The sequence below is a fragment of the Zingiber officinale genome, chromosome 4A (assembly GCF_018446385.1).
Source record: "Zingiber officinale cultivar Zhangliang chromosome 4A, Zo_v1.1, whole genome shotgun sequence".
NCBI classification, from domain to species: Eukaryota; Viridiplantae; Streptophyta; class Magnoliopsida; order Zingiberales; family Zingiberaceae; genus Zingiber; species Zingiber officinale.
In genome coordinates, this window is record NC_055992.1 from 93,952,959 (window position 1) to 93,968,466 (window position 15,508).

Consider the following 15,508-nt stretch of genomic DNA (forward strand, 5'->3'; position numbering starts at 1 on the left):
AAATTATAAATGTAATTCTTATAAATTATTAATTCGAATTATGAAAAAAAATTGGGAATCAAAATGGATGCTATCTTTAAAAATTTGTTAACTTGAATAAAAATAAGTAAAAATAAAATGTTTCCTTTATTTTTATATATATCTTTCTCACTTGAAAAATTATTTCATACTTTTTTTTCGATATCTTTCTTAATAAAAATAATTTTCTTTCCATTAATTATGATTTCTTTTTTTGACTTATATGGACAATCTCGCTATTTTGCAAAAAAAATCCTCCTTTATTTTCTTTTATTTTTAAATGTTACCATATTATTATGTTGAAACGAGAAGATTTTTTTTCCATAAAAACTTGAGGATATCTTTATTGTTGGAAAACCTATGAAGTAAGGGGGTGAACTGAAAGTTTACCATCACTTTATAAGGAGAAGAAGCTACATTATCTTCTACCTCCACTAATCCGCAGAGAGAAAGATGGCTTTGATCGTCGTTGGTAATGTCCTCCCGGACGGAGAATTGGAATGGTTCGATGAGAGCAACCAATTGCAGATGATCCCCTGTTGAGTTTGGTATTTTAATTCAATTTTTTTTTTTTTATTTTGGTTTAGTTGTTATTTTGGCAATGCATGTGTATATGCATTTAGTCCCACATTGTTAAGCAAAGAAGGTTGGAAGACCTTATATATGGAGTCCTTCCATCCTTGCTTAGCAAAGTAAAGGGGGGCCTACACGTATGCGCGGGTCGAGCCCAAATTAAGTGGTTTCGGGGGATTCGAGCCGGAAATCCATAAACCGGGCGCGACGCACCTATCCGCGAGAGGAAGAGAAGCGACGCGGTTCTGTCCGCGTGAGGAAGCGAAGCGAAGTAAGGAGCCAGATCTCCTGGTCCACAAAAAAATGAACCAGAGGATGAATCACTCTTAATTGTGGCTGGATCGTGATCACGATCCGCCCGTAATTGATTGCTATACCTTCTCAGGTTCATCGTTATAGTTTAGGTCAGAGCGGACGGTGAAGACCGCCTGAAAGCCACCGGAGGTGGGCAAGTGGCTAGACTGTTGGGCGCTGAGCGTGGGCGACTTTCGGACGACTTTAGACACCCGCTCCAACATAAACTATAATCTAGATGAGACTAGGGGTGAGCATTCGGTTAAAACCGAACCGACCGAACCGAATAAACCGAATTTCTTTTCAACCAACCGAATCGACCGAATTTCCCTGTGAAACTGAATCGACCGAACCGATAAAATATCGGTTAATTCGGTTTTCGACCGAATAGACCGAATTAACCGAATTTTAAAACTCTATTCGGTTTTACCTTTAAAAATAAAGATTTTATTTAATTAATTATATTTTAAAATAAAAAATTAATTAAAATAATATTCTTATTCGGTTTATTCGGTTTAATCGAATTACAAAATTTAAAACCGAAACCGAACCGAATTAATCTAAAACCGAACCGAATTTTCAAAAAAAAACCGAAAACTGAATTAACCGAACCGAATTTCTAAATTCGGTTGGTTCGATTCGGTTAATTCGATTTTTCCGAATTTTTGCTCACCCCTAGATGAGACGGTGAATCAAAAAAGATATCGCAATTAATTGCGGCCAGATCACATTCAAGATCCGGCCATAATTAAGTATGGTTTATCCCTTGCTCTACTTTTTTTTCACCAGAGATATATAATAATACACAAAAAAAAAATGAAAATATATAAAACTAAAATTTTTAATTAATATTGTTTTTAAATATTATTCAGATATATTTGATGGTGTACTTATTATTTCGTATTATAAATAAATATATATCATATAATGAGAGATATATGTTAAAAATTATATAAAATAAAAAAAATGAAAAAATTGATTAAAAAAATAATAAATAAAATTGTTTAAAAAAATTAAATAAAATTGAAAACAAAAAATTATAAGTAAAAGAGTTCAAATAACTCGTTATTAAGGAAGAGGGGTAGAAATAACATTTCAAGGGAGACAAAAGTGGGTGTGTGTGTCAGGGGAGGGGGGAGAAGCAATTTACTTTGAAGTCTCTCCGTCGCTGCATGGCTTCCGTGCAGAGCGACTTCCTCATTTCTTCCTTCTCTGTGGAATTCTGGCATTCTGCACTCCACCGTCTCGATTCCCTCTCAAAGCTCGTTTCTTTCCCCGCTTCCTCTTCCTCCACTTGTCGTACACCCCCGTCGTCCACGCCTTCTCCGACGATCTCTCTTCCTGCGCCACAACTCATGGAGCCCACACCGAGCATCGAGCACTTCACAGAGAACGGCCGCCCCAGGAGAAGATTCTTGTGGAGTAGGCAATCCCTAAACCTAGGAAGGGTAATTTGTGGCCGAGAGGTGAAAAGGCGGAACCTTTGGCGAGAAGCGTGAGTGAAAATGGAGTCGACAGGTGGATGAAGAAGGACGGCAAGATATCCGAGGCTAGGGTTTCTGGAAAGCAGATGAAAATTAAGCTGGATTCCTGCTCCAAAACTGGTGATGTCATGGAAGCCATTGCCGTCTACGACTCCGCGGTCGGCCAAGGAATAAAATTGCAGCAATACCACTACAATGTGCTGCTTTACCTTTGCTCTCCTGCGGCGGTTGGCATCGTTCATCCTGCTAAAAGTGGTAGTGTTAATTCTAAATCCGATCCAGATTGGCATATTGATGGAGATGTGGTTGAAGATGCAGACCAAGGAAGTAGAAGAGCTTCTGTTCCGATTCTTGTAAGCGATGACATCAGAGACTATGCTCGAACCAGAGGACTTGAGATATATCAAAAGATGTGCTTGGAGAAGATTGCCATGAGCGAAGCAGCTCTAACATCTGTGGCTTCAGTAGCAATGTCCATGGACGATGGTGACATGGCCTTTGATTGTGTTAAGCGAATGAAGCTTTTGGGTATAACTGCAAGGGTGCGGTCGTATGGTCCTGCATTGTTCAACTTCTGCAACAAAGGCGACATTGATAAGGCATTCGAAGTTGAAGCTCACATGTCGGAAAATGGCATCCAACCTGAAGAATCAGAGTTGGAAGCACTTCTAAGAATTAGCATTGCGGCTCGCAGAGGCGACAAGGTGTATTACCTGCTACACAAGCTTAGAACTAATGTGAGACAGGTCTCTGCGTTCAAGAGTTTGACTGCATCAAGACTGGGGAAAAGGAAATGGGATGCGGAAATATTAGCAGAGGCGATTGAGAATGGTGGAGGGGGGTGGCATGGGCTTGGTTGGCTCGGTAAAGGGAAATGGAGTGTGGCACACATATCAGTAGATTCAGATGGTGTCTGCATGTCTTGTGGTCACAAATTAGCGACCGTCGATCTTGATCCAGTTGAGACAGAAAACTTTGCTAAGTCTGTTGCCTCACTGTCCAACAAGAGAGAAAGGAATTCGAATTTTCAGAAGTTTCAAGTATGATCTCCCTCCCGAAATCACTGTCCAGTAATGCGGAGAGAGTATTTAGTTCATGCATTTCAAACATGTAAAATGTTGACGATAAAGTTCAGTCAATTGCGGTTTTTGAAATTATGTCTAATTGTTTTCACCAGCAATTTGCACGATTTTATTTTGTTACTAACAACTCAATTTCTGATTACAGAAATGGTTGGACTACTATGGCCCTTTTGAAGCTGTTGTAGATGCAGCAAATGTTGCTCTCTATTGTCAGAACCGGTTCTCAGTTAATAAGGTGTGCATCAAGAAAATGTTGACAAATATACTTTGAAATTTTGCTTTTATTTAGGGTTCCTGTTGTATTAATCTTCCTCTTGAGTTTTTTTTTCCCTTTAGGTCAGTGCTGTTGTTAATGCCATACAGCAGAAACTACCTATGAAGAGATGCCCACTTATTATTGTACATAATAAACGACTCATTGGAAACAAGATGAAAGATCCTATGAACGTGAAGTATTTGGAGAAATGGAAGAATGCAGATGCGCTTTATGAAACTCCTACTGGATCTAATGATGATTGGTGCGGGCTTTACTCTTTTCTTGGTTTTTTTAAAGTTCACTGTTAAAGAACATGGAATTCTATCTGATTAATACAGAATACAAACTGTTTCAACATATTTAAAAGTTGTGTATGTCATGCATTAAAATAACGAATTAGAGAAAGAACAAGGACTACTGCCTGACATAACTCAGTATTGTTGGAGAAAAGCAAATTATTTCAACATATTTACTAGCACTGACATGGAGAATATGGAGTCGAAAAGTTTTCTTTCTCAATGTTTCTTTCTTCTTTTAAGATATTATCCTTTCTTAAGATATTATCTGATATTCCTTAAAAGTATGTTATCATGGATAATAACATATTGCCCAGGTACTGGTTATATGCAGCTATAAAATTTAAATGCCTTATTGTGACAAATGACGAGATGAGAGACCACACATTCCAGGTCTTAGGCAATAACTTCATTCCACGATGGAAAGTAAGACATCAGGTAAATATAAATACTCCTGAACTATTTGAATTCTGATATTCTTTAATAAATGTTATTGACATATCATGAAATCTTAAAAGGAAAAGAAACCTCAATACATGGGTTACAAGTTGTTCCTAGTTGTACATTTGCAATCGACGTTGCATAATTTTGTGGATGTGAAATCTTATATATTGTGAAGTTTTCATGCATACATCCTTTTAGCTTTTTGCTTTTCACTTTTCCACTCTTGTAATATGACAAGACAGGGTCTGCTATTTCTTATTCAAATTTCTGATACATCTCCAAGATAACCTAGCAGGGAACTATATTATTGATAATAGAAACAATTTTAAATCTCATTGTGAAGGTGTCACTCATGACTTGCCCCTATGACAGGTGCATTTCACTTTCCATAATGGAAGTTTGGAGTTTCATATGCCACCTCCATGTTCTATTATTATTCAGGTATGCTTCAGTAACTGAGTTAATAGTTAGAAATTTTCAAGAAAAGGTAATAACAGAGTTAAAGAATCTTTAACTAGCATGTTTTATTGCTTAATTAATTGAGAAGTTGTAAGTGCATTCATTTTCAATGATGAACATTATTGAAACACAATGATGTGGTAGTATTGTCCACATCATTTGTAGGATCTGTCTTCTAATACGCTACCTATGCACACATGATATTGGAAGGTAAATATGATCTTAATATGCAAGCATCATGGATGAAATTAAAGACTAGGATAAGGATTCAAAAGTTAAGATGTGATTGGAGTACACTCGCCTAGCAATTAAGTCATTATTTACTATGATTATGATTAAAAATGAAGGGTAGTCTTGGTGCAACGGTAAAGTTGTTGTCATGTGACCAAAAGGTCACTAGTTCGAATCTTGGAAACATCCTCTTGCAAAAAAGCAGGGTAAAACTGCGTACAATGGATCCTTCCCCAGGACCTCGCATGGCAGGAGTTTCGTGCACTGGGCTGCCTTTTTTTTATTGCGATTAAAAATAAACATTCCTAAAGATATGTAGCCATAATAGGCAAGGTTGCTTTTCTGGAACTATCAGGAAAATGAGAGAGGTCATTGGCATATTCCAATCTCAATAAAAGAAGAGCATGAGAGGAAACATTCCTGGCTATGTGTGGAAAATGAGAGAGGTCATTGGCATATTCCAATCTCAATAAAAGAAGAGCATGAGAGGAAACATTCCTGGCTATGTGTGACACGCAACAACCTACACAATGTAAAAGAAGCAACATCAAGTACTCTTAGAGGTAATATGGCTTTTTTATTATTATTCTCGACACTCAATTTTATGAATGTTTTGGTCTTTATTGCACATAGCATTAGTAATCTATTCAATGCTTGAACTTTGTCAGTTTGTGTATATATATTATTGTAGTATGATATGCATGTGTACTTATAGCTTGTTTATGATTCTTAGTTATTTATTTACTTATCAATGACAATTGATAGATTCAAACTTTTAGCCAATGCTTTTGTAAAAATTTGTAGTATAGCTCATGCTCAAGTATTGGACTATCAACAAAAAGTTGAGCCTCAAAACTATCAAGGAAAATATTGCATAAAAGCATGAAACTTGCCAAGGAATTAAAAAACTGAGTCCGTAAGATCCTGCATATTGATGTGAAAAAACTATCAATGTTAATGGTTCATTGTCTGGAGAAGTTAAGCAATTTAGCAAAGTGAGTAACAGGAATCAGGATATTGAAAGATCATGAACAAAGTAAGATCCTTTCTCGATAGAGCAAGTGAAGGATAAACCTACCCAAGTCATTAAGGTGGAATTTGATCTCAAAACCCTAAACAGCAGCAACAATATCATTAGCTAGTTGGGTTTGTAAACAAGAAATGGTTGAAATGTGTTTTTTTTTAAAAATTTATTTGTGGTCCCAATGCATCAGTTGCGATGGTTCAATCTTCATTGGTAGAACTTATGCAAAGAAAGAAGGCAAATAAGATATAACCAAAGGCCTGCTACTCTGCATGGAAGATCTTGATTTGGTCTATGAAATTCTAGTTATACTTAGAGAAATTAGTTTTTAGCAACTAATGCTTGTTTTACAAATTCATATCCAACTTAGTCATCTAGGAATCTTTAAGGAGAATACCCTTACAAAATCTCACAAATGTTTAGCTAATGGCAAAACTAAAGAACCATATGGTATATTACGCACCATTGAAGCAGCTGAGAAGCTCTATGATTGTGTGATTGATTTGCAAATATAAGAAGGAAGATTCTAGGCTTAGTATTGAATGCCAGATGCAAGTCACCCTACAAAGGTATAGCCAAGTGTTTTCCATTGGCTTTATATTAATTGGCTTTGCAGTCAAGTTTTTTCCATTGGCGATATTATTTGGCTCTTGATTGTGTCTGAACCTGACTTAAATCCTTGAATCCTAAATATTCGGTCAGGTTAGTTCTGATTTCAGTTCTTGTTTTTCCATGGTTTATGAATCTTCTTTGGGTTTTTAATCTTGCCAAGTTATTCAAAAACTTAGCCATTTTATAATGTGGGGAAGATACAATCAATTTTTATTTTTGTGACTCTTTGCCACTATATAAATAATAACTATATAGTATATAATTGTGTATAACTATAGATTTATATGTAACCCGGTCAACTTAATTAATTTCGGTTTTATATAAAAAAATCATCTCTAAAATCCAACCTGAAATCTAGGAAATCAATTTTTCAGATGGACTTAGTTCAATTTATTATTTGAATTCGGTTCTTGACATCCCTAATCAACTCACAGAAGAACTTGGGACTATCTTCTGCTCTACAAGCATGAAGATATCCTTTTGTAGCTTTCCTGTGTTTTGTGTTCAAACTCTAATTTCTTGCAAACTCTTTTTCTATATTCTACTTTGTCTCATGTATTTACTCGGATATGAGTGCGATATCCAATATCAAACACTCCAGTACAGAGGAACTAGATATTAAAGTTTGTCTCTGATTACTGTGTTGTTATATTCTTTTGTTAGATAACTTGTACTCTAAAGCAAATACATATCAAGTTAGAGGAGATGTTAGTATTCTTCATACAAATATGAATATCATGTTTGCAAGCAAATTTCCTGTAACTTGTGCTGATGCTGTGAGTTTCTTCTCTGTTGATTAAATTTTCAGAAACACAAGCATCGATGTGGAACTCTCCCCATGGATCTCATCCTCTTCTCTTTCTCCAACACCACCAGCTTATCATTTCTCTTCCTTTCCTCCATAATGGCTTTTGCTTCCTCAGCAAATTTGTCGATCCTCAGTACCTCATCACGGTATTCACTCAATGCTCTTGCTTGTCTGCATTCCAGAATCCGGATCCCCCTACAAAATTCAGACCAAGAAGCCAACTGATGAGACGACCTGATGATGATGACAATGATGGTAAAGAAAAGTAAGTAATTGCTAACCTGTTTTCGCTTCAAATGGTGTTTGGCTTTGGACTTCTTATTGCTCTCCCATTCAAGAATAGTAATCTTCATCTTTTCATACCTGCAAAGCAGTTCTGATAAACCTTTTTTTTAATTGATAATAAAGTTCTAATAACCTACCTTTTTCTTATTTTATCCAATTTAGCCATCTTCCATGCATCAACTTTTCCTTGCAATCTCATGGAATCAATTGTTCTTCCTCTAGAATCTGTAGTTTGTCTCCCTGAGATTTGCCTCCTCCTGCCTGCATGCAATCATTTAGATACTTCTCAGACAAAGTTAGTAACATTGCTGTTCAAAATCAGAGATTGGACTTTAGAATTTGTAGGCTTTAAATTTTTACAAGTTTGTTAAATTTTTAGAAGTTGTCTCAAGTTTTTTCAGAAAAAACGTTATATCTTTCACAGGAATTGGCCTTGATTTTTGGTCTATAAGAAGGTTTGAATCCTCCATATATTCTTTGATTTCATGAATTTTGTTTGCTTTGTGAGTTTCTCTGTGGGATTACTTTTAGTTGTTATTTCCTCATCGAATATGGCTCTTGTTAACTAAGAATTCAGAGTTTGGATCCTCGTATTAAAAAAAAAAAAACCTAATTCAGGTGCCGTCTCACGTATTATACTAAACAACTTTTTTCTATGATTCATTTGACAAATTTTTGTGTCAAAATTGTGCCAAATTCGACTTACATGCCAATTAGTTGTTAAATAGCATTTATGTAACAAAATTGCGTGTAGTGGTGAGTTTTCGCATAATTTTGATACAAGTTACCAACTGTTCTTGTGAAATAGCTTGCGAAAAAGTACTATCTGGTTGTGACCTTTCATCTGTTGCTTCCTTGCAGCTAAGCCATCTGGATATTTTGCTATATCTAGTTGCTTTGTCCATGCTATCTCCTCCTCTTGTACTTTTGTTTACAGATATTGGTCGCGTCATTGATCGGTTACTCAGCTCATTCTTGTTTTGCAACTCTTCTTCTATCAAACTAATAGCATATGCAGATGCCACGACCGCCATCACGAACACAATGTTAGCTTTTGCCTTGCTCATTTGTTCTCTAGATTGTTGCATTTGGAACAAGTCATCATCCAGTTCAACTCTGTTGGACAAAAGAAGGTTAGTGTTTGATAATTAAGCTTGTATGAACAATGTATCATTTGACGACAAATGACGAGGGCTGAGATGAGGACGATGACAAAAGAGAAGGTGAGAGCCAATGCATACCGTAATTGTTTGAACAGATTGTACATTAAGCTTTCATTTGCTGAATCTCCATTCATATTTGTAATGGAGAAGCTTCAAAATGAAGGTATGAATGAAAAATTATTTAAGGGCTTGTTTCCTACAAGGGAAAGACAAGCATTTGGGGGAAACATTTTTCTCATGGCCCTTCTGCTAAGAAAAATATTTCATGTTTTCCAATTTTTAAAAATATTTTTAACATTCAATTTTATAAATTCAAAATTCTAACTTCTTTCTTTCCTCTCAAGGAATAATACTCTAGATAATTTTTTGGGTGTTTTTGAAAAGTGAGTTAGATAATTTTTTGGGTGTTTTTGAAAAGTAAGTGAGGGATAGTTTTCTTAAAAACTAAATTTTAGAAAATTTTAAAATAAAATTTATACATGAAATTCAATGTGTTAATTTGTATTTTCTTATTAATTTTGTATATATTATGGTTTACTTTTTAGCTCGAGTTTTTTTTAAGACTATTGTGTTATCTCATTTATTGTCTGTGTATTTTAACAGGTGTTTCAAAATGAGATCGGATCTCTTGTCACTAAAATTCTCTGTTCTTGTATTTCACTCATTGCCTCAGTTCACTGTCGGCGACTTCCGACTACTACCCCATCAGCACCATAGGAATTTGGTCGAATTTGAGCAGGGCTTAGATCGACGGTGGAGGAAATTAAAGTCTACTCAAATTCGGCCAGATTTTAGCGTCAATTGTGTCGCCGGTGATCCCCCTGAGTTCACCTTCCCCTTAGGGTATATTCCTGATCGGGCCGATGGCTAGAGACCACCGACGGTAGGTTGGGGTGATGAGTGGAATACGAGGATAGAAGATTTTTCGGATAGAGGATCCGATCTCCCCAAAATATACATTTAAGAAATAAATTTATCAAAATTATCAATAAAATTTTAATTAAAAATATATGCGCATTTATATTATACATTTATAATTCAATATATCTTATTTATTTTATATTTGAGATATCACTATGTGTTGGATCGTAAAGTTCGCTAGAGGGGGGTGAATAGCGATCGTCAAAAATTCGTTATCGAGTAAGCAGCGGAAACAGAAAAATAAACACAACACTAATAATACCAATTTTACTTGGTTCGGAGGCTTCGTCGACTCCTACTCCAAGGTCCGCACGTGGGAGTACTTTCGTTGGACAATCACTAATAATTTGTATAAGTATTACACAATTTAGTACAAGAATTTGAAAAGAATACCGACAACAAGGGAAATGAATTTTAGTTGCAGGTTGTCGGAGGAGTTTCGCAGCATCGCAGGAGCAGTGCACAATAGAGCAATCGTAGAAGGAAGTTGTTTATATTTGCTCTAGGTGGAGGGCTTCTTATATAGGTAGCTCCGGGCGCCTGGACCGTGACGTCGGCCATGCCAATCAGCGCACTCCATGTTGTGACGAGATAAACTTTTGCATTCCGAACGCCTGGACCAGATCCAGGCGCCCGGATCCCTTCCGAGGGCCCAGCCCCCTTCGAGCGCTGGACCACTTTTTCTAGCAATAGCTTTTTCCTACAAGAAAAAGATTAGTCCGAGCCAATAAACATTATACTACCTTGCAAAACAAAAGTTAGTACAAATATAATGAAAACACAGTAGTAATTAGATTCCGTCTTCTCGAGCCAGAATCTAGTCACGATTTCAACTTAGATTTTCAAAATGGATCTAAGTTGGATCGACGCCTACATTTCCCTCAAACGGGGAACGCATCCTCACTAAGTCACTCCCCTCCAGTGACTTACCTTATGTTACCACTTTGCCAGACATCTACCCGTCGACCTGTCTGGACTTTGTGCCAGCTATTCGGTCGACCCGTTGACCTAGCTGGACTCCGTGCCAACTATCCGGTCAGCCTGTCGACCTAGCTGGACTTCGTTCCAACTATCCGGTAGGCACATCGACCTAGCTGGACTTTAATCTCCGCTCCTAATGCGCTTGGGCTATCTCCGAGAGGGTTTGGAACAGAGCCCGGTGGAAGGGGATTGGCGCAGGCGGCGCTTCTCCTTTGGTGCCAATCAGCCTTCTGTTCTGCCCCCATACGAAGAGCTGTTCCGCTCGGTCTTCTTGCCGCGCTCGCCGATCGACCGCTGAGGTCGCTGGTAGCGGTGTTAGCCGATCGGCTATCGCTTGCTGTTGCTGCTGCTACATCATTTTTGCTGCTCATGCTTGCACGACCATTTCTAACTCCTCTTGCATGAGCGTCACAGTGGTTAGCCGTCTAGCATCTTCCATTTCCTCGGTTCGGATTCAAGTGACGTTCCCACAGACGGCACCAAATATGATCCTGTCTGAAAGTCCGGGAAGTGGATGCTGGGGACGTTGCGCTCCTACTGACCTTCGATGGACTTTGATCCTGCTTGTAACACAAGCAGCGTCAGTGCCTAGCCAGGGAAGGGATCCCAGCGATGACCCTTCGACGCTCAAGTCAGTCTCCGGCGAAACAAGAAGCAACGAAAATTATAGCGCAACTGTAGAGATCGTGAGAAAAGCATACCTCCGTCAATGACTGGACCCCCTCCTTTATATAGGGCTCCTGTAGCATGTGTGCATGCTTCTTAAAGTAGGCACGCAATCCCAAACTTTCCCTGAAGAAGCATGTAAGTAAAGTGTCTCTGACATAGTACATTAACGGATCGAGCATATCTCTGAAATGAAAGTGGAAGCTTCCACCGTACGATCTTCTGCTTGATCATGCCACCCGTCGACGACACTAACTCCCAAAAGGATGTTGAAGGAGATATCCCTTAGTGTCTGTTGCTCAGCTGAACGGGATTACTGCTCGGCTGAGAGTTCCCTGCCCCAGTATTGTTCGTTCTAGGCCCGAGCGGGGTGGCCGCTCGGTTGGAGTCTCCATTGTCTAGCTATTGAATCTATTACTTGGCCGAGCGGGGTAGCCGCTCGGTCGATACTTCCACTGTCTGGCTGCTATGCGTGCACTTTGGCCGAGCGGGATAGCTGCTCGGCTGTGTTAGCATTGTTCATGCGTGGTTTGCTCGGCTATGACTATACTCTGCTGATCTGAGTATTGATGTAAGGCCAAGCGAGGTAGCCGCTCGACTTGCTTCTGCAAACACTTGGCATTCATTCCCGTCTTGAGCGGCTGGTGGCCGAGCTAGTGACGATATCGGATCGGACCTTTCATATCTCGATCGAGCGAACCACTCGCCCGCCCAGCATATGATAGGGAGCGTTGACCGTCCTGACTTTGACTTTCATTGTAGCGATGACCTTCCCAAGATGGGCCTCTTCTAATCACCGTATCAGCGTGAAACAAAATATTAATAAGAGTGTTGCTAATCCTAACTTAAGAAAATTATTAATAAATTTTAAAATTATTTGCAATGTAAAAAAAAAATATTAACTTAATTTAATTTGGGGTACTGAGATAATTCAATAATTTAAAATTAGTATGAAATTACAATTGTATTTCTTATAAATTATTAATTCTAATTATGAAAAAAATCGGAACCAAAATGTGGATGCTCTCTGTAAAGATTTATTAACTTGAATAAAAAATAAGCAAAAATAAAATGTTTTCTTTATTTTTATATATATCTTTTTCACTTGAAAAATTATTCCATATGTTTTTTTCGATATTTTTCTTAAGAAAAATAATTTTCTTTCTTTTAATTATGATTTTTTGACTTATATGAACAATTTGGCTATTTTGCAAAAAAAATCCTTTATTTCCTTTTATTTTTAAATGTTACCATATTATTATGTTGAAACGGGAATATTTTTTCCATAAAAACTTGAGGGTATTTTTATTGTTGGAAAACTTACGAAGGAAGGGGGTGAACTGAAAGTTTCCCATCACTTTATAAGGAGAAGAAGCTACATCATCTTCTACCTCCACTACTCCATAGAGAGAGATGGCTTCGATCGTCGTCGGTGACATCCTCCCGGACGGAGAATTGGCTTGGCTCGATGAGAGCGACCAATTGCATATGATCCCTGCACACTGGCTTGCCGCCGGCAAGAAGGTCGTTCTCTTCGGAGTCTCCAGAGCTTTCACACCCATTTGCAGGTAAACTTCTCTCACTCTTCTTCTTTCCTCGAGTCGCCCAAATCAATACTATTAATCCCCTTTGTCTCTCTCTTTCTCCCACAAGAATATTGTTTTCTCGCCCTTTTGGATCGCTCACTTTCGGGTTCTGATTGAAACCCCTAAATTTTTCTAGATTTTTTCGAATCTTGAGATCAGATCGTTCACAAACGTCGTTAATGCTGCTTTTAGATCGCACTTTTTAAACATTTTATGCGAGTCCCTTTTTCTCTCTCTACGACAATGATTTACTTTTTTGCCCTTTTGGATCGCACATTTGGGTGTTCTACTTGAATAATACCCAAACTTTTCAAGTTTTTTTTCTCCGAATCTCGTTACCATATCGTTCACAGACAAGGAAAGATCCTTTGAGATCAATAACTCTGCTTCATGTCAAGCTCCTTTCCTTTTCGTTTTATGCGAATGTAAAACTTCGTTTGGTGTTTTTGAATCTACTCATTAGATCATTGAAAATATGTCAGCTAATCAAGATCTTACACTAGCACTAGCACTTGCGTTTACGACGCTTGATTCTTAATTATGCTTCATCTCCTTTTTGTACTGTTCATTGGTGCTTCCTCAGTGGTTCTAAGATGATTTTACCCCCTTTTGGCTTTCACAGCATGAAACATGTCCCCGATTTTATTGAAAGTGCAGAGGAACTCAAATCCCCCTTTTGGCTTTCGCAGCATGAAACATGTCCCCGATTTTATTGAAAGTGCAGAGGAACTCAAATCCAAAGGCGTCAACGAGATCCTCGTCATCAGCGGTAATTCCCCTTCCTTTGTGTGTGTTTTTGTTCTTCAATCGGCCTTCGACTTCTAAAAATCTTCTTATTTGAGTTTGTTTTTCAATTTCCAATTTATCAATTTGCTCGTTACTATAAAATTTTTGTGGCAATACTTTTCAGTATCTTTTTGGCTTGTATTCCTAGATGTGTCAACTATTGAAAAAACATTTCAAACTATGAATTCTTGCCTTGGATGATAAATTTAAAACCAAAATAACAATTTTTCTATATTTAATATCTGAAACAGTAAAACAATGAATCCTTGCTATATTTTTCGAAAACTATAGTAAAATCCATGAACTCCTATATCTCTTGCTATGCAGTTAACGATCCATTTGTGACAAAGGCATGGACTGAGTGGTATCCTAAGAACAGGCATGTGAAATTCCTAGCTGATGATTCTGGCACTTACACTCATGCCCTTGGGTTGGCACTGGACCTCTCCGATAAGGGTCTGGGCACTCGATTGCGAAGGTTTGTTCTCCTCATCGACGACCTTGTGGTGACAGTTGCGAATATTAAAGAAGGGCGAGAATTCACTCTAGGAATCACTGTGTTTATCTGTTAGGTTGTTAGTTATGTTAGTTTGCTTTTAGGCTATCTACTAGTTAAGTGATTATGCAATTATTTGATTGAATAAAGTATCAATTCTTAGAATGATCATTTGGCGCCATCAGATGGCATTATTCGAATTATAAATAATAAAGTTATTGATTTATTCTAATAATATTATTTATTAATATTTAAAGAACAATTTGTGTATTGACTCGATAACTTTATCGTTCAAGGATCAAGATATTCGATTATAATATAATATTATTAATATAATTAAAATTGTGTTATTTATATGGTAGCAGAATAAAATATTATTTTAATGATAAACAAAAAAACCTTTTTATTTTTTTACCCTTAAAAATCTTGAAAAAAAAACATAAAATTCCTTTGTTTACCTTCTAAAACGCAAAAAATATCATTAGTATTATGTGTTGGATCGAAAGTGCTAGGGGGGGGGAGGGGGGTGAGGGGTGAATAGTACTCATGACTTTCACTCGTTTCGGAATCAAAAAATGTTCGAGTTAAAGCAGCGGAAATGATAAGCGGAATAAGCACAAACACAGAGAGACACCAAGCGTTTACTTGGTTCGGAGCCTAGGGCGACTCCTACTCCAAGGCCCGCGATCGAAGATCGCTTTCTGTGGACAATCACTATCAGTTCGAAGACTTTTACAATCAAGGATTACAAGTGTTGAATAAAGAAATGATACCGACAATACACAAGAGTTACGAGGTCGTCAGTTGTCAGAGTAGCAGCGTGTGGTGGAATCGTTCGGAGAGCGTTCGGAAGCACTGGTTCTTTTGTTCGAGATTGATTCTGGCTGCTTCCCGAGGCTCCTTTTTATAGGCTCTGTAATGTTGATCCAGATCCCCAAGTCTCGGGATCAGGCTTGACTCGAGGCGGATTGGTCGACCGATCCCTACGTTCGGTCGACCGATTAGGCGATCTCCTCCTATCCGATCCGCTGGATCCGCTCGCT

The 15,508-nt window shown here is 37.8% G+C and overlaps 2 protein-coding genes across 4 annotated transcripts; both read left to right on the top strand.

The window, feature by feature from the left end:
- Window positions 1-2,197: 2,197 nt before the first annotated feature.
- Window positions 2,198-9,258, top strand: LOC121970197 (proteinaceous RNase P 1, chloroplastic/mitochondrial-like). Of its 3 annotated transcripts, XM_042520741.1 has the most exons (8): window positions 2,198-3,409; window positions 3,597-3,686; window positions 3,788-3,969; window positions 4,321-4,441; window positions 4,820-4,888; window positions 5,493-5,700; window positions 7,582-7,846; window positions 8,804-9,258. In XM_042520741.1, exons 1-8 carry the CDS (start codon window positions 2,408-2,410, stop codon window positions 8,820-8,822), a joined length of 1,956 nt encoding a protein of 651 aa, XP_042376675.1. In that variant the 5' UTR covers window positions 2,198-2,407; the 3' UTR covers window positions 8,823-9,258. The 3 variants fall into 3 exon arrangements, with proteins under 3 accessions (XP_042376675.1, XP_042376677.1, XP_042376676.1); XM_042520743.1 differs by lacking the exon at window positions 5,493-5,700; XM_042520742.1 differs by lacking the exon at window positions 5,493-5,700 and having other exon boundaries at window positions 7,582-9,258.
- Window positions 9,259-13,010: 3,752 nt separating this feature from the next.
- On the top strand, window positions 13,011-14,541 carry LOC121972503 (peroxiredoxin-2B-like). Its single transcript, XM_042524163.1, has 3 exons — window positions 13,011-13,165; window positions 13,873-13,952; window positions 14,297-14,541. The coding sequence occupies exons 1-3, from the start codon at window positions 13,011-13,013 to the stop codon at window positions 14,539-14,541; spliced, it is 480 nt and encodes a 159-aa protein (XP_042380097.1).
- The last annotated feature ends 967 nt before the right edge of the window (window positions 14,542-15,508 follow it).

Excerpts from the sequence above, each read along its gene's own strand:
- LOC121970197 (XM_042520741.1), top strand. The coding sequence starts at position 2,408 with ATGAAGAAGGACGGCAAGATATCCGAGGCTAGGGTTTCTGGAAAGCAG. Across the intron at positions 3,410-3,596 it reads CGAATTTTCAGAAGTTTCAA|AAATGGTTGGACTACTATGG; the intron begins GTATGATCTCCC and ends TTCTGATTACAG. Across the intron at positions 3,687-3,787 it reads ACCGGTTCTCAGTTAATAAG|GTCAGTGCTGTTGTTAATGC; the intron begins GTGTGCATCAAG and ends TTTTCCCTTTAG.
- LOC121972503 (XM_042524163.1), top strand. The coding sequence starts at position 13,011 with ATGGCTTCGATCGTCGTCGGTGACATCCTCCCGGACGGAGAATTGGCT. Across the intron at positions 13,166-13,872 it reads GCTTTCACACCCATTTGCAG|CATGAAACATGTCCCCGATT; the intron begins GTAAACTTCTCT and ends TGGCTTTCGCAG. Across the intron at positions 13,953-14,296 it reads CGAGATCCTCGTCATCAGCG|TTAACGATCCATTTGTGACA; the intron begins GTAATTCCCCTT and ends CTTGCTATGCAG.